This window comes from Protopterus annectens, chromosome 7.part0 (assembly GCF_019279795.1).
Source record: "Protopterus annectens isolate FY-2018-M chromosome 7.part0, PAN1.0, whole genome shotgun sequence".
Classification (NCBI taxonomy): domain Eukaryota; kingdom Metazoa; phylum Chordata; order Ceratodontiformes; family Protopteridae; genus Protopterus; species Protopterus annectens.
This window is the reverse complement of record NC_056739.1, coordinates 486,850,330-486,869,907: the sequence shown is the minus strand read 5'-3', so window position 1 is coordinate 486,869,907 and position 19,578 is coordinate 486,850,330. Positions and strand designations below refer to the sequence as shown.

The window sequence follows — 19,578 nt, the reverse complement described above, 5'->3', positions numbered from 1 at the left end:
ATCTTTCAGAAAATAAATGATATGAGAGCTTGGACATTCACATTCTGCCATATGCAGCTATGTATAATAGACATCTTTCTTAAAAGCAGTTTCTTATTAAGTATATTTTTCTATCTTCCCTTCTAGTATTCTATACTATTCTATATATATTGTATTTCTAAAATCTGCCATCAGCAAACTGTTTAATCACCAGCTCTCTGTTAAAGATTATAGTATGTGTGCATATTTCTTGACTTACTGATACTCCTCTTTTATTAATTTCCCATGTAAATATTTCACTCCTTGTGCATTTGCATTATTCATAAGATGTTTACTGTTCTTATTAATTCTAGTATTGCAAGCAATCTTGACTGTGTAAAATAATTCCTACTTGTTTAATTTGAATGTGTGATTTTAGCCATTGTGAACTGCTTCTTCGATCTAAGCTTCACATACTTGCATCAAAATTTGATTACAGCATGTGAAAATGACAACTCACATCACACAACATCTGCTAATTTCTTTGGCAAGTTTCTCATTCATCTTAATTCTTTTAAGCTGTTTCAGTGAGTAGCAAACCTCTAGCTTTACTTCATTCAAATAATATGTACAGTTAACATGTATAGTTTAGAGTTAATAACACTACAGCATAAACTAGTAAGCAAAATGTAAGCAAATTATATGTTAACATCTTATTGTGAATAGATTTCTCATATATATATATATATATATATATATATATAGATATATTTTTTTTTTTGAAAAAAGAAAGAAAAAGAAAGTACCACAGATATCAGTGATGAACTTTGACTTAGATTTTCTTTAGAACAGCTCAAGGTGGAAGACTTCAGCATTCTGACAGAAATGGAACGTTATTTTAGTTTCCAAGCTCTCTCTTAAGTGTCATTTACTTCATAAATGACCTGTGTTAGACAGGAACAAAGAAAACAAAATCAGCACTTTAACACTTAGCATTTTACTTAGATCTGATATTTAGTTAATCTAGCAATGCACATGCTAAGCAAAGTTGAACAAATAAAATACATTTCCTAACTTACGTAGTCTTATAGTTACCAATTCTATTTTGTATATTTTAATGGCATTCCCTGTCAAGAAGTATTTGTTTAACATTTAGAAGTATAAGTTTAGTTAAACGAAATACATCAAGTCTTTCATTGTACTTGTATTAAAACAGTAAGACTAACCATTTATATTGTTCATCATGAAAAATGTTTTAGCTTAAAATATAAATACGTGCTTGCATATGTTTTGAAGCTTAAAGTCCAGTACAGACCTTTTACTTAAAAGGGCAAATCTATTGTTTCAGAAAATAAGGCATGTAATCAGAGAATTAAGTAATTTGTTTTAGGCTTTTTAATTTTAGAAGCAGTTTTCCAGGAATTCAGCTCACTGTGTTTCTAAATGTTACATCTTCTTTCTGGTCTCTTCTTTGAAACTTTCTGGTTTGATATCCAGTTTGTCTGTTTTAAGTAATACATCTTGCATACCAGATATTAGTGACTGTATGCCTTTTTTTAAGACCAGGATCCTGAGTACAGTTTCTTGAGTGGCTCATGTTGAAGTCTCTTCTTTCTTAATCAAGCATTTGAAATTCTGACAGAAAAATTACAGCTTTTGGAAGAACTTGAATGTGTAAATTTTTTCTCTGACTATTAACGAATAATATTGGCTAGCTAGTATCTCCAAATTTTAGTTTTTTTTAATTATATTTTCTGTTAGAAAAGTTTTCAGCCACAGAGCTTTCACCAGCTGCTACTATCAATCGGCCATCTTGGCCACTCCCTCCTTACCGGATATTTTTGATGGAGTACTGTGTAAGGAATTTAAAATCTGACAACTCATTGCACTCCCAAAACCAATGTTCTCTGTTACCGCTTTCTCCTCCACCACACTTCCAACATTTGCCATCTACCTAAGGAAAAATTCTTTGGAGTCTGCTTAGGCTATGAAAATACCTATGCAAATGCTTTCAAGCAAAAATCCTAAATCTTATAGACTTTGTTGCATATTTGGTAGCCATACTTATGTCTTCCTATTGTTTTCTTCTGAATTGCTTATCCAGTCTCTCTTCCCAATCTTTTCTCACCTCCTCTGATCAAGTCTTATATTTAACATGCAGTGTTTTATATTGCTGTATAAGTTATCCCTTTTTAACAGTAGGTTCTGTTGTAAGTTCAACTAAAAACTCTACCAGAGCAGGTATTTCACTTAGGATTCCCCTATCCCTTTCTTTATGCCCCTACTCTGATGTCAATCCCTGGTAGGGGACGGCAGTCTCTAGCCTGCAGTCTGTCTTCTTAGCCTCATCCTGTTCTATTACCTTTTCCCTCTCTAGTTATCACAGTGGTTCCTTTGCCAGTTTTTTCAAGTAAATTCCAGGCCCATCTTCCCTATTCTCTATACCCCTACTTGCAGTCATCTCCATCAGCAAAATCTAATTTGCCCATTCATGTTGGCTTTGTTCTTAGAATACTTTCTGCTACTTTATGAATATAATATTCTGTATGGATGCTGTTATTCTCCTTCGGGATGTACATCCAAAATCACACACTCTCCTTGCTTGTTGGAGAGGAGGCAGTGTAGGAAGTAGAAGGTAAGACTGACTCTCTGTCTGATGGAAAAGGAGATCTTTTGCAATCAGTTCCCCCTTCTAGTCTGAAGAGCAGGCCTGACACTGTATCAAGATGGGCAGCACCTAAACAATAAACACAGAGGGAGTGTGGATCCTGGGGAGGAGCTTGTGACCACACACAGTGCATTTCTTGAAACCTTGTCCGTCAGCCATTGCTATTCCTAAAACTAGGGAATAAAACACACACAAGTTTAGAAGTAATGAATCCCTATAAAAAAAAAAAAAACTTCTATCCTAACAGCTAGATATATAAATCCACCTAACTAGCAAATACTTGGAAGCACACTAAAGACTATGTAATGTAAAATGAAAAATATGAAACTTTATATAACTAACCTAATTAGCTAAATTTAAATATAACAAACTCTAAACCTGCCACACTAATTAGAGAGAAAAATGTTCTCTTGGTAGGGGAGGAGGAATGCTAACAGTAAAATTAACAAGTATTACATCAAAAATAATTTATCAGTTTTGAGCCCTCATAAACAGAGCTGAATTCTTTAAGTGGCAAATGAGATTCGAGGTACTGAGGTGGAGTTCAGGAAATGGTTAGGGGAGGATTCGCAGCTCTGGAACTGAAGAGCTTCAGAATCTGTTCTGACATCCGATTCCTTTGGATCGGGCAACCCATAGTTGAACTGGACGAAAGTAGACCACATTGGATCTGTAGTTCAATGCTGGGAACAGCTGCCAGTTCAGAGTGCGCAATGCTAAATGGCACACAAATGAGGTAGAGATGGTGGAAAAAAAAGAAGATACAGAAATAGAGGAAACATTATGAAAAAAAGTAGTTAAAAATGTATACTTTTGATATTTCCTCCAACTTGGTTGTGTTTCCACACAAACATTTGCTCATTGAACTTCATTATAATTCACACAGACACAGCCATGTCTGGAGTAGAACCCCAGCACACCAGGGTATTCTCAAGACTCTGTTTAGATTTTTATCACCATTTGCCGCACACATATACTGTGAAGATAAAAAAGAGTTTACATATACTGAATATGTAACATAGTATCAATTGATATTACAGGAGCAATAAAATAAATTCCTGAGCTTTGTCATGTGTAATTTGCAACTAGATGTATGGTTGGCTGTGATACTGGCAGCAGGACTGATGGTCTTTCCTCACGCAATATAAAATAAAACATTTGAACACTGCACTTTTTTGCTTCTCTTTGTTTTGTGAACGTCATTCAAAGAACTGTGTTTTTCTAACAAGACAACTATGTGCTTTGTTTTGCTCTTGATGTATGTTTCAATGATTAAACTACTTTCTTAGAATCTCAGACAGTTTTATTTAGAGGCAGAAACTATTGTCGTAAGCAATATTAAGAATGTTCCTCTCCTAACTTAGTCAAAGATAGTCGCATCATTTTTTGTCAATACCTTCTCCCTGGCATACCCTGGTTAATGCTGCTGTCAGAGTAATCATTCACACTTGAAAGAATTTAGCGGGTAACACTTCTCATTTCTTCTCCTTATAAAGTTAGGATGTGTACATGCTATTGTGTTGTTCCTTGCACAATGTTTACATTCCCAGCACTTAGTGCAGATTTTGGAATTCATGAATGCCAATGATTTCGCACCTCATTTTCATATTCACAGTGCTCACATGACTGAATCTGCACTATGTTAAAGTAATTGTCTAGGCAAGGAAATGAGGTATTGTGATAGGGGTGATCCAGAGAGCTAAATGCTGCTAATTGCTTGCGTGTCACAGTTTACAGGATGCAAAGGGAAGTTTTTTTTTTTTTTTTGTTTTTTTTTTTAATACAAAATGCTGTATTTCAAATTTGGTGATGAATTGTATTTCAAAATATACCCTTTTTGGTGGCATAAGCATGTATAACCATTATTTGTTACATTACAGAAGTTTGTGAAAAACGTAACATGACATTATGGAACATTTTGTATGCCCTATCAGGCAAGTTATTGCTGAAGAGTTAGTGTTGTATCACTTTCTAGCATGGTCAGAAGTTTGACATTTGTAGCCCACAGATGTGGTAAGCCCATGATATATAACTGACCACCCTTCACACGAGTAGATATCCAAGAACACTTTTACCCACTTGTACTGGAAAATTATGCATTGCTTTGGTTAAGGCTGCAGTCTACTACTCCGTTACACAGCTGTTGTCCTCCTTAACATGACCTGTATACTTTCTTTTCATTTCCTTTATTTTTTTATTTATTCATTTTTTTTTTTTTGGAAGGGGGCTGTGTTTACTCAAGTGTGCACTAATTGTTTGTGTCTTTCGGCTTTTCCCGGTTAGGGGTCGCCACAGCGGTACTCCAGTCCGCTAATGATTGGCAGTAGAGTTTTACGTGCTGGCTTGCCGGGCCTAACGCACAACCTTCCACGAAGGAACGCCCGTTCACGCATGTCGCCACACAGAAGACGCTCTAACTGAGGATCGGACGGGCAACGTCTAACTGTGAGGCGACAATATGAAGTTTTATGTTTTTGCCTATTTTGTACATTATTATTGGTTCTGACATGGATGATAGACTAGTGGGTATGTTGCAAAACTTTCAAATAGACAAACAGTTCAGTAATTCGCACTCATCTCTTTCATGTTAGGCTTGCCGTCATGTATTTCCCCTTCCCTGCCCCCACTCACCATCATCCTGTGCCAATGATGGATGACTGTGCATTGACCTTTGTGCATTTTTAATGTAGTTCTATGTGTGTGTGTGTGTGTGTGTGTGTGTGTGTGTGTGTGTGTGAAAATAAAATGTTTGATGCAAATTATTGTGCAAAGTCCTAAGTGTATGTTGCAGACAGTCATACAGTATTACTAACTTTACTGTACACAGGACATGTGTGTCATCTTAAGGACATTTAACTGTTTGCACTTGGAACTAAACTGTTTACTTTTTTTTTTCCTCAAACAGGTTCCACTCTTAAATTGACCCTTAGATCAGGGTGGAATAGATTGCATAGTTACTGTACTGTTTCCATGTCTGCCTGGTTTTGCTGTAATATTTTCTGTGTCATGTGGTCAATGATAAGTTAGATGGGGAAGAACATCCTTCTTGCCTGAGGTTTAGTAGTAGCAGCACCAGCACCTTGATTTAAATTCTGTTGAACATATAGCACAGTAATAGCAACAGCAGCCCCTAATAATTCTTTCTACGTGTAATCGTGCTTGTATTCCAAAGGGTTTTGAAGGTCAGAGACAAGTGAGCACTGTGTACACGATTGCTGTATAGCTTCCTGGATAGCTCTACCATGTTGGATTGGTTAATTAGCATGTGATTGTGCTCTTTATGCTTTCATTAGTATATTCTGCTGTCTCCCTTTGTTTTGTCTCTACACTACATTTAGAGACATTTAATGATTAGCAAATAGTTTGCAGTCTCACCAACATGATAGCATCACTTAGTGTAGCTGTTAATGAATCTGACTCAAGGAATGAGGACATTTGTTGGCTTTTGATGTTCAAGCTTCAACAGTAAATAAATGTCTGTAGAATGCTTTCAGTTATTTTAAAACTTTATCAGCTTGTTGTTTGTGTTTAGCTGACTAATAACTTGTCTAACGTATTCCCTCAATACCTTTGTAGTTTAGCGGAGGGTATAGATATTCCCTATGGGTCCATAATGTTTAGAGGATGAACTAGTTTGAGTATTCTCTGAGTTAGTAATTAGATTAGTAGAAGTGAACCAGTTCCATATGTGGAGTAATTGTTTATTTATTGCATTGGGGATTTTAATATTTGTCTACCAAACAGTCTCCCAATTAATAAATACTAAGAGTAAGAGGTGTCCCATCACTGAGCCCAGTGGTACTATTTTTGCAGCACCCACTGTCACCCAGATAGCACTGGTAAGATATACATTTTTATTTATCTATGAAAGGGGAAATTGAAAATTGAAACACGAATTTGTGAAATCTTAAATTCCACTAGTGGCAAGAGTGTTTTTCAGGAAGTGACCTGGGAGCTGTAGTCTTATCAAACGGCTTGCTTCTTAGTTGCAGTGTATGCAAGTGGTGGTTGTGGGATCTGACCGTTGAGCTGTAAAATCTCTTCATAGCCTGTTTAAGTCTGCTGATCTTTTGTGCTACTGTATGACTTACACTATATTGTAACATTTTCTTCTGAACTTTTCAGCAAAGATTTATTTGTAAGACAACAGTGAAAGGGTTACTTGCTAACACTACCATCTTTTCAAGAACATAAATACCATGGTAACAGCTGAAAGGGGAAGAAAATAGAAATTGCATGAAAAAATTTCACTTGTTTGTATTCACTTTTTTCTCTTCCTCTTTTTGTCACTGCTTATATCCCAGGATGGGGGCAACTGTATTTGTGCAGCCGTTGGATCTGGTGAAGAATCGGATGCAGCTTAGTGGGGAAGGGGCCAGAACAAAGGAGTACAAGACCAGCTTCCATGCTGTGGGCAGCATTCTCAGGAAGGAAGGGGTACGTGGTATTTACACTGGGTACGTATATATATATATATATATATGTGTGTGTGTGTGTGTGTGTGTGTGTGGTAGCACCATCTTAATAAATTTCTGAGTAATCTGTTAGTGACTATATTAGGGAACAAACTGTTTCTCTGTCTTGTATTTTCAGTGCTGAGGATTTTGTCAATAGTGCCCAGGATCCTTCCATGGCTATTAAGGCTTACTTGTGGTTTTATTTTTGCTAGAAAAAAGAAAGCGACAGTAACCACAGCAAATAGTAGGCATAACAAAGACACCAATATGAAAAATAGCTTGAGGATATGTCATGTAACACACACACACACACACACACACACACACACACACACACACACACACACCTTTCTTAACGGATTTGCTTGAGAATTCTGGTCAAAGTAATTCTCAGTGATTTACCAGAAAATCAAAATGTTTATGAGTGGGCAAAAAAAGGGTGTTCTGCAAAATTCTGGACAACTGAGGTGTATGCGCATACTATAGTACAACATACTAACAACATGAAAAAGTATAGGCTGTTATTAGACTTGACAGTTTATCCTGTTTCTTAATAGTGTTTAGCATATTCTATGTGAAAATGTGTTTTAGGTTTTTCATTTTGTAGTGATGCATTTTTTTGTTGTGTTTTTTAGCTATAACATTTATTAGGCCCATTTCAAAACAAGCCATTTAATAGATTATGCATGACTATTAACTGAAAGCCCTGAAAATTATTGGCAAGCATTGCAAAGCAGTTTAGGCTAAGAGTTTTAACAACCTACCTTGAGAGACTAGATCTAAGCTCAAAGAAGAGATGGAAGGACCAGTAAAAATTTGCAGGTCTATATCAGTTTTCCGAAAAACCTTTCCACCGAAAGCTACATCGTCTACCCGTATTCAGTGAAATTCACTTCCACGATTCGCTAAATACTTACAGAGCAAAGACTTAGTTGGCCAACTACACAACTTTGCCCTTTTCTCCACTGTAGTAAACCAACACAGCAACAACGTAACATCCACAAATTGTTCTGGTACTGGATGGCAATGCACAATAACTCCTCGGCTTGGACAGTAAAAACAATTTATTGTGAGCCAGAAATAAAGGAAATAATAAATAAACTCCACCAACACATGCAGTTCATACAGTTAAGCGCTTTCATCTGACTATTGCAGACTTCATCAGAACTACCACAGGTGGTTCTGCATCAATTAAATATACTTTTAGATGCCAAACAACATTCCCATTTAAAACTTTAAAGGTATATCCATTTAATTCATTCATATGAATGATAATAAAAATGAAAATACTTGACTTAAACTGTCCCTATTGTTGCTACAAATACGTACAACAAATACTTTTGTACAGAAAGATTTATAAAAACATCCATACATATATATTGTATTAAAATATGAATAAAATATATAATATGATCACATATAAATAATACATCTCATTATTAATAAAATAACCATAATGAACCCTAAAAAATCATGGGGGTTGAATATTAACCACCTATTAAGCAAAAGGAACTAAGCCAAACACAAAAATGGTTTGATGCTTATATAGTCATTAATACCTGGGAGCCTGGTGGCATCAGTAAGAATCTGCCATTTGCTCTCTTTCATAGCTAATAGGGCTTTAACATTCCCACCATGTGCTGTAATTCCAACCTGATCTATAATAGCAAATTTAAAATGATGCGTGTCCCCACTTTTTAATACATGTCTATAAAGGACATTCTTCTTATCTTTGGTCCTAATACAATAAAGATGGTCATAAATACGTCGTCTCAGCTGTCTCTCTGTTTTTCCTGTGTAAAATGCTGAACATGTGGCACATGTTGCTATATAGACAACGTATTTAGTATTGCAATTACCTGCCCTACATCGTACATATGTCTTATTGAAATTATCCAATTTAAAACCCGCTATTTCATTGACAGTACTACACTGATTACATGCTCCACATTTGCTGGTTCCTTTTGTCGTCACCTTTGTTTCATGTGTTTTAGATTCCAAAATCCTTTTAAGGTTGAAACCTGTCTTGTAAACAAATTTAGGATGGGTACCTAAAACCTGAGCTAAGTTGTCGTCCATTGTTATCAAGTTCCAATGTTGCCTTATAATGTTCTCAATATACTGAACTACTGGAGAATACATTAGCACACAAACCCTATGAGTATGGTCCACTGTTGCTTTATTCACCTGTGATGGAACTTCATGTATTAGGTGACCTAATAGGGGTATGTACTTTTTACCCTACTCCCTACTAACATAACTAACAACATCATCTAGTAAGGATTCAGGATATCCTCTTGCACTAAACATGGACTTAATAAAGTCTAATTCATTGGCCATAATATCCCTAGTCGATGACATAAGCGCTGCTCTAATGCACTGCCCCTTGAATACCTTTTTAAATACATGCTTGGGGTGATTGCTACTAAACTCTAAATAATCGTTGGAAAAAGTCTCCTTTCTATGTATACGTTTCTCCACTGTAGTGCAATCTCAGAGTTGGTATATTTAGCTAGGGGGTGTGTGCGGGGGGTGAGCCCCCCCCCCCCACATGGGTGGGTTTGGTTTAGCTAGATTTGGGTCTGTTGGGTTGCGGGGCCTGTATTTGTTTGCCCTTTAAGTATTCAGCGAATCGCAGAAGTGAATTTCGCTGAATATAGGCCGATGAAGTTGCATTCAGTGGAAAGGTTTTTCGGAGAACTAATATAGACCCAAAATTTGCTTGGTGGACAGTGTCTTAGCTTAAATTTTTCTCAAATGGAAAAGGTGAAAGTAGAGTCAATAATTTTAGGTTTATCTGAAGGGCAGTTTTTCAGATGGACAGTTGCCAGAATGGCCAGTAGGTCCCAGGTAATGCAAGGCCATAGTAACAGTATACTATGTTTGTAGAGCCACGGACACATGTCTGGGAGGAAGAGTTTCACAGGCATTCCCCAGGAGCAAGCCATGTAATCCCTGGTAAGTGCTAATAACTGCCAGTTATACAATCTGAAATCCCATCTTTGGGTTATGGCACAGATGGTCTATGGTTAGAGTTATTTTGAGCAATGAACTTTGTGCCAAGAGGGTGGATAAAGCAGAACAGATTAAGTGTAGTTGTGGGCATTCCAAAAACTTATGAAGTACTTTGGTTTTTTTCCACCACAGCCTGTGAAGTTAACTGGCTTTGTCTGGCACTTGCATAAACAGTGAGCAGGAATCCAGTACCTCCCCCATAAAAATGAAACAAGTTTTGTCATAAATGTTTGCCATTCATTCTTGATATTGATCTACTTAAATTCTTCCCTGACCTCTCACATATTTGGGGTGAAACCTCCTCATCCATATTTAGAAAACATTTTTCATTAACTAATTAACTTTTTTTTGCGTTATGAAGTGATACAAGTGTGCGGCTTTCAGATAAGTGTGGATTTTGAGGGTTTCAGCTACCTCCCTTGTTTTCTCATAGTTGGAAGAAGAGAAGGGGGACTCTTGTTTGAAAATTTTAGCACTTATCTGCACTAGAGATGGCAAGTTATTTTCAGTGGTCCAGAAGAATAGAACAGTTTCTCTGAGCAGTGATTAATTGAAGCATTTTTTTCTGCTCTGTATCCTTTGCATGACATTAATGTCTTAATATATCACCCCTTGTATTTCTATCCTGTTGCTTTAAAAGGTAAGCAGTGTGCTCCAAGGTTCATCTTGGAGACATTTTTTTTTGTCTCTGACCAATTGGAGGCTTGTGCTGCATATTGAAGTGCTTGGTACCTAAGGACCACCCAGGGAAGAAAAGAAAACTTTACAGAGTTGGGAACAGTCCATGTTGAAATTGTAAATATTACCCACCTTAAGTGCCCTCAGGTGTTCAGCGGGAAGCCCGTACCCTTCTTCCATCCCTTTTAGAAACCAGTTTACAAGCTGCCATCCAATAGTTTTCTTAACTAATATGGCAACTCAGGTTAGAAATTATCTTAAAAATACTTGATGACCTTTCCATGCTTGCAGGAGTCTTGTATTCCTTAAAGCAGATTTGTGTGTTTTTTAACTTTTTAAACCATGGGATTGAACCCCCGTTTATTAATTAAAACAGATTTAAATATATTGCAAATAATAGCCATGCAGGTCATGTTGCTAGTTAGCTGACCAGGCCCACAATTATTACAGAGCTAAAATAGACTGAAAGAGTGCTGGCTTTGCCTACTAGTTACTATGTTAACGACTCCTGTTGTACGTGGAGACCCTCCTTTTGCATTAGCATATCATGTTCTTGAAGGTAATATGCCTTGTGGAACTCCTACTGCTTGTCATGTTTTAGTACTGTTCTTTGCTTTGTTTTAGTACTGTTCTTTGCTTACAGGTGTTGCAAAGCCATGTCTGTGATTACCACCTCCTCACATGCATTCCTGCTGTTAGAAATCTTATTTTTTTTCTATGGAGTATAGCATTTGAAGAGTTTCATACATGTATGTCTTCTGCAGAGTATACTAGTTGCAGAGGTTTATACCTTTTGCTAAGAGGTGTTATGTAGAAGCAGGTTCTTGGAGGGAGCTTTCCATGGGCTGTCCTTTTAGGGAGCTCCTTTATGAGGAGTATAAGTTAGTGTATGCTGGAACTGCCATAAATCACACAGGGCTGGTAGCCTTTCTTTTTTCTCCCTGAGTAATGTCTGGATCAGGTGCTGGCTATAAAAGTCCTCATGTTGTGAGAGTTTTGGTATCCTGTGACTCTGTTAATGATCTGTTTTAGAAATTATAAGGCAGAACCTGGAGCAGCAAAAACCTGTTTGCCTTGGTACTTTATCTGGGTATTTAAAAGAGTGGGAGTACTGTTCCTGTAATGTTGGACATGAATGGAAGCAAATGTTGCACCTCATCCTTACTATATTGTAGACAAAAATATACTTGGTGACCAAACGTCAGAAAGATTTTATGCTTTTTAGCAGTTTGCAAGATATATTACCCTCAGTGCTCTTTCCATCCCTATGAACAACTGGTATTCTGTCACCTTAGCCAAGATCGTCTGGAAACAGGGAGTGAAGGAAACTTTTACTATGTATGAAACCACCTTGGCAAGGAGAGCAGAGGATAAAAGAGCACTCGGGAAGATCTATGGCCATTATACCAGACCAATATCTGCCTACTGCTTCCCAGACAGTGGAAAGGACTGCCACTCCTGGATTGGATTGTACAGCCACAGAAGACTCTGCTTGAGTCAGTCCAGTAGAAGTGCAAATCCATGATCCTTTGGGATTGAAAGATGCCTACTATCTGTATTAGGTGTCAGCTAGGAGGAGTAAGTGGGAGTGTGGTAGGCAAATTCCATACAGAGATCTGCATACCCATTGTCTCTTCTACCTGTGAGCAGAACATAACTATGAATCTTGTTCCATCTTTCAGTTCTTTTTTTCAAAGACTTTGCGATTCCATTTGGCTTTGCTTAAAATTTTCTTGGAAACCCAATGTCTGAAGCATTTGGCCCATTCTAAGATGGTGGATCTCGCTTCCCTAGGTGTACCTCCACTCCTCCAGAAAAAACTCAAAAGGCCCAGGCTAGTCTGCCTTTTCTGATTCTGATGCACATGCTGTGGTTCTAAAACCCATGGTACATCCGACTCCACCTCTGCTGGCATCTACCGAGACCCACCAGATGCTGATATGGCATCTGAGGGCCTTATGACTGAAGAATCTGCTCTCATAGACAAAGGTAAACCAAGGATCATAATCTCAGAGTGCCCAGAAGGCATCCCACAGATTCCATTTAGGGAAGAGTTCTCGGGTAAGTTTAATAAAGGTCCATTGTAGATCTGAACCTCCCTGCTTTGTGCAGTGGAAGTCACACCAAAAAAGAAACTCCAGAAAACTAAGCGTGTTTCTTCTTCTCCTTCATCTAGGAAGAAGGAATGGATAGACTTTTCTTGGGGTGTACTCATGTTTTGTGCCTATCCTCCTCCTTCCACACCCCATAAAATTACTGTGGATTCATCATCCTCTAAAGAAGAAGATGGCCCCGACTGTAAACATTCTCTGGAATGCTCCTCTCAGATACACTCTCCTGGCCAAATTCCTTCTGATGATGAAGACCCCATTTTTCCTCCTGACTCTGCTGTTTAGGAAGCTTCATTTGGAGAGACAATTATAAGCAGTGGGAGTTTGAGTGGGAGTCTAGCCATATTTCAGAGGTGCAGAAAAGATACTACAGCCTCTTAGAAAAGGGCACCCAAACTCCTGTAACCCTCCTTCCATTTCTGGAGGCTTTCTTGAATGCTTTCCCGTCTTCCTCAGCTACCCCTCATCCACAACCTCCTGCTTCCAAAAGACCAGGTGAATACGTTTCTGATCAACTTAAGTTCTTGTATTGGAATCCAGGGGCAGACCCATATGCAATATCTCTCTCTACTGATAAATCTTCCAAACGCCAGTGCCCTCCCTTCAGACAAAGACAGTAGGGCTGTGGATAGGTGGGGGAAAAGGGTTTATATATCTTCTACTCTGACATTTGGGGCTATTAATTATCAAACTTAGATGATAAAGTACCTGTTATCCATTTTGAACTCCTTCAGCAAAGAGTGGTGGATCCACAGGGGCCAGACTCCAACAACTATTCAGGTAGCCAGACACAGTTTAAAATGTAGTTATGATCCTGTAAAGACCTCTTTTAGAGCAGCTGCTACTGACTGTGTCATTCGCAGGTATGCATGACTGCTCAACCATTCCAAACCAGAAGACTTCCAAACTAATCTTATTGATTCTTTATTGGTCAAAGATTTTTGTTCAGTCCACAAGCTGCTAGTTTGTTTATTAGTCCTACAAGAGTAAGACAAGACAGTGAAGGACTGCAGATGAAGGACTGCAGGTAGATTATGTTAACCTCTCTTGAATAAATACCAGAGGAGTTACCCAGCCAAGCCCACTTCTTTTGTTAGACAGGACACCAGACCTATTCAAAAACACAAGAAGGCTCCCAGAAAGAGATTTCCAGAGAGACCTCCGATAGATCCCACATCTGAGAGGCCTCCCTTCAGGGGAAAAAAATCTCTGCCTGTTTACAAAACAACATCCCTCAATCTCTCAGTCCTGCCCTGCTCCTATCCAGAACACTAATTTAGTCAGTCTCAGACTAGGATCACCACACACCACTGGGTGTTCTCTATTATAAAAAAGGGTTATGCCATGGAGTGGACCCCCATAACCAAGTCCATTTTCTACCACTCCCAGAATTGCAAGAACAAGGCACATAGAACCAGTGCTCATATATTTTGTAGGAAGGGGGTTTTACTCCACTCTTCCTAGTTCCAAGAAAAGAAGGGTAATGGATACCCATTCTCTGTCTCTCTCTGTCTGTCTGTGTCTCTGCTAAACACATTCTTAAAAGTGCCAACCTTCAAAATATTCTCACTGCACACAGTGCTGCCTTTCATACTTTGTATCCCAGGATTTAAAGGATGATTACTTCCATATACCAATTCACCCCTCTTGCAGATTCCTCAAGTTTTGTACTGCGTCTTTTCACTTTGAGTTTACTGCTTTGCCTTTTGGGCTTTCCACAACCCCTAGAGTTTTTGCAAAGTGTCTACCACTGGTGATTGCATTCTGCTGAACTCTGGGAATTCATATTTATCCCTGCCTAGACAGTTTGTTGATCCAAGCTACCTCACCTTGTATCCTGCTCCAACATCTCCGGTTCACCCTCAACATCTTCCAGTAGTGGGGATTCACTGAGAGCTACAAAAAAAAAATCTCCCTCCAGCCCACTCAAGACCTAGTGTTGCTGGGCTGCAGACTAGATCCAGAGAGATGCAGACTTACCTGCCTCAGAAAAAAATACAGAATCTTGCAGCTTATTTTCACAACCTTTCCTCCTCTGCTGGTGCTTGGCCAGGGGAAATCCTAAGAGCTCCCTCAAATTATGCTTGGCCAGGGGAAATGCTAAGAACTCTGGAATTCATGGTAGGCACTATCCCAGTGCTCCTTCTAGCCAGGCTGCATATGAGAAAAATTCAGTGGTACCTGAAAACAGTCTGGTTCCAATACTGTGATCCCCCTCATACCTTGCCTCAGGAAGGAGCTCTCTTGCTGAGTGGATCAAGTTAAACTTAACCCAAGTCTCCTCTTCTGTCCATCACTTCCAGTGCATAAGTTGCACACACATGCTTTGAACGAGGCCTGGGGGCATGGGCAGGCACCCATAGAGTCCAAGTCAGATGGTAGCCAAACTTCCACAGGGAACACATCAGCCTGAAAGAGATGAGACCCTCATCCAGACTGTTCTGGTTTTCTCACATATTTGGAAGTCTGGTCCTCATAGGGTATTCACAGACAACACACCAGTCATGTAGTACATAAACAACCAGGGAGGCACCAGATCATACCAACTGTGTAGACTAGCATAGAGGGTCTAGGACCTTGCCACCCAAAAAAGCATGACCTTGTTCGCCATATACATCCTATCAGAGGACAGCGTGTTGGTGGACACTTTAAGCATGGCTTTGGAGGACCCTCACAAATGGACCCTGAACCAGAATAGTCTTTCTGGGCATCCTTTACATAGGACACCCCAGATAGATCCGATTGCCTCAGAGAGCAGCAAACAGCTTCCCTTTTGTACTACAAACCCTTGCCCCTCAGTCTGCAAGACCAATGTTTCTGGAAGACCAATGTTTTCTCTTTTCAATGGACAGGGACGTTCCCCTGTGCCGTACCTCTCACTGTATCTCCTTCCAAGAGTTCTGCAAAAGCTCCAAAAAAAAAAGAACTGAAGCTCTTACTAGTCGCATCTTTTTGGCCAAGACAGCATTGGCTGTTTCATCCAGCCAAAGACAAACACTGAAAAGTGCCACACAAGGTAGATATCGTCACAAGACAAAAATGAGCATTACTACTTCCCAACCTGATATCCCTAAACCTAAGCTTGGGATGATGATGGTCTGCTTCCTTTCAGGCACCAGTTTTCAGAAGATATAATTAATGTTCTCCAAGAAGCTAAGAGATCCACCACTCAAAAATCGTACAGAGCCAAATGTGAGAGATTTTGTTTTCTGCTGCCATAGGAATAACCAGGAGCCCAACTAACCTTCTATCTTAAAATATCTATGTAAACTCATGGATGCAGGTCTGCCCTACTCCTCCATTAAAGTCCACTTGTCTGCCTCTCAGCCCCCCCCCCCCCATTATGTTCAGACCTTGAGGTCAAACAATTCATTAAAGGAGTTGTCCATCTTAAACCACCAAGGAAGCCTCTTCCCCCTCCTTGGGACCTCTGTTTCATACTGGAAAAACTTATTCTGCTTCTGTTTGAACTAGCATCCTCAGCTAATCTCAAATACTACACCTGGAAGACTCTTCTGCTTCTGGTTCTCACTTCAGCTTGGAGAGTCGTAGAACTACAGGCACTCATAGCCATTCCTCCTTTTCTTAGTTTTAACAAGGACAGGGTACCCCTAAGGGCTAATCCCTCCTTTGTGCCAAAAATTGTGAACAAGGTGAGGCTCAGTCAGGCTAACAGTCTTCCTGTTTTTTTTCCCCAACCCACAGAACTGGGGGGAAAGTCTTTTGTTACTTTCTGCATGGCAAGTCCTTGCCCTCATGCCCTCGAGTGAGCTCACTCTACCAGGGCAGTGGCTTCTTCAGGGGCCTTCTACAAATGAGTGGATACCAGGGCCATATTGGAAGCTGTCACCTGACTTTCTGTACACACCTTCACGAAACACTACAAGATTGACACCTTTTATAGATCTAGGGTGGCCTTTGCTAGGTCAGTCCTATTTGGCTTCTTGGAGAGCTCCTCTGTCTACTAACCAACTCCCCATATGTTCCTTCCAGTTCTAGGAATCACCCACTTGTTTGGAATATTACAAATGTGATTTCAGTCAGGACATAGTGCATTTGTATAAGAACTTAGTTTAACAGTTGCTGTCCTACTATTCACTGTTATAGTATTCCTTCTCACTCTCCTTCTCCTCTTAGATGGTTACCATCATCTTTCTCTGTATAGGTTCATAGATGTTTACTAGGCTAATGACCACAAGGGCCTTTTTAAGCCTAGCCATGAAATCTCTGACAAGTTCTGATATCCTTGATAAGTGTAAGTAGGGGCCTGGGAGATGAATCATTTACAGGGTGCCTGTGTCCATTGGAGACATACGTGCCAAACCATCCAGTTGTCCAAGTTGCACTTGAATTTGGTTAGGGAGGAACTCTGCATCACGTGGATGGAGGACCCTGTTCCATAGATGGGGTAGTTTCTGGGCTACATACCTGTCTCTCCAGCAGGTATTAGTTATGTCACAAGCAAGGTTTAAGTCTTTAGAACGGGTTATTCTGGTGCGGTTTGTTTTGTGGGTATGCAGGAGGTCCATCAGAGTGGGGTCTGATAATGCCCTATATGCCGGGCATAGATTTCCCCTCAAAAGCCTATAGGAGATAGACTAAAGGGATAGGGCCTTGAGATGGTGTGCATAGGACATTTTACTTATGCCCTGTATTCTTTTAGTGAGGAACGTTCCAATTGTTGAAAATGCCTGGTTAGGTACATACCAAAGGGGGCATTGTACTCGAATGCTGAATACAGTGGAACAATGACATCCTTGGACTTTGATGCCTTACTTTTTGTTTATAAGTTGCACAACATAGAATGATTTCCTCACTACTATAGACATGTGATGTCAAAGGCTAGATTACTATGTGTGCCGCTAAGTCCCTGACTGCTGTGTCAGCTCTAAGACGTGTGTTGTCAATATGATAGTTAGCAGGCATGGATGACTTCCCAAAGAATACTATTATGCATTTCTTGGTATTTAGTTTTGGTCTGTGGCTGTGACACCAGTTTCTGTGTCAGCTTTTCTTGGAGAACACTTGTGTCAGTGTGGGATTCAGTGACAGCCCCTAATTTGCAATTATCTGTAGATTTAGTCAGCCAGAGACCACTGACATTGGCCTTGACTTCTGAGATGTAAATGCCAAAAAGGAGCTGTCCAAGGACTGATCTCTGAGGGACTCCACTTGTAACTGGCCTCTTTGTAAATGTGGACTCCCCAATTCTAACTTTCTGGGTCCTGTCTGTGAGCCATTTGGCTATTCACCAGGTGACATACAAGTTTTTACCTAACCTGATGAGTTTGTCAACAATGCCCGAATGGGGTATTGTGTCAAATGCCTTTGCTAGGTCAAGGTAGGCAGTGTGAACCATTTTTGCCTCATCCATTGTCTTGGTTACCTTTTCAAAGAAGTCCACCAGGTTGAGTAGGTATGATCTGCCCTTGACAAAGCCAAACTGGGTTGGGTCCAGCGTTTGGAGGTTTGCTGTATCTCCTGTCACAGTGAAACAGTCCCCAAAAGAAATTTCCAAGCCAAAACATGAAACTTTCACAGAAAAAAATACAAGGTTTTCTTAGAAACAGTTAGTGGAAGATTTTTCCCCAGCTGGGAACTTGAATACTTAACTTTGAAGGATTCCTTGCTGACTGTGAGTTCCACGAAGCATGCAGAAGGAACGCACTTTGATGGCAAGAAGTCTGTGAAGCTTTTGATGCTCTAATGCCTTTTATATGATGTTCTGCTAGAGCTCCTGGCAGTTGGAGTGCATGAAAAGCACCCTTAAGTTTTAAAAAGATGTCCAGTTGGTTATATCAGTGGCAAGATGTAACACAAGTAGCTTAAGCTACTGCATGAGATCACTGTCCGTGTAGCTTAGGTGACTGCAGGAGATCATGGTCACTGTAACTTAGTCGACTGTGTGAGATCACTGTCGTGGTAGCCTAGGTGACTGCGTGAGATCACTGTCGTGGTAGCCTAGGCAACTGCGTGAGATCACGGTCGCGGTAGCCTAGGTGACTGCGTGAGATCACTGTTGCGGTAGCCTAGGCAACTGCGTGGGATCACTGTCGCGGTAGCCTAGGCAACTGCGTGAGATCACTGTCGCAGTAGCCTAGGCGACTGCATGAGATCACTGTCGCGGTAGCCTAGGTGACTGCGTGAGATCACTGTCACGGTTGCCTAGGTGAGTGCACGAGATCACTGTCGCAGTAGCCTAGGCGAGTGCGCCAGAGCACTGTCGCGGTAGCCTAGGCGAGTGCGCCAGAGCACTGTCGCGGTAGCCTAGGCGAGTGCATGAGATCACTGTCGCGGTAGCCTAGGCAACTGCGTGAGATCACTGTCGCGGTAGCCTAGGCGGCTGCGTGAGATCACTGTCGCGGTAGCCTAGGCAACTGCATGAGATCACTGTCGCGGTAGCCTAGGTGACTGCGTGAGATCACTGTCGCGGTAGCCTAGGCGACTGCGTGAGATCACTGTCGCGGTAGCCTAGGCGACTGTGTGAGATCACTGTCGCGGTAGCCTTGGTGACTGCGTGAGATCACTGTCGCGGTAACCTAGGCTACTGCAGCAGTGACATAATGCTGAACTTCACAGTAAAAACATTTTCTGTGTACAGCATGTAAGTAACTGGGGGGATGTTCCTGGTGGGTGCAGTCAAACCTGCTGTCACACAGCACCTTGTTTCGCATCCCCCCTCATGCTTGTG

The 19,578-nt window shown here is 40.2% G+C and overlaps 1 protein-coding gene across 1 annotated transcript in view; it reads left to right on the top strand.

The window, feature by feature from the left end:
- Positions 1-19,578, top strand: part of SLC25A11 (solute carrier family 25 member 11) — a 280,651-nt gene that overhangs the window by 85,926 nt on the left and 175,147 nt on the right. The window contains exon 2 of the mRNA XM_044077086.1: positions 6,931-7,083. Within this exon, the coding sequence (XP_043933021.1) occupies positions 6,931-7,083 (153 nt within the window). The remainder of the gene's footprint in view (positions 1-6,930; positions 7,084-19,578) is intronic.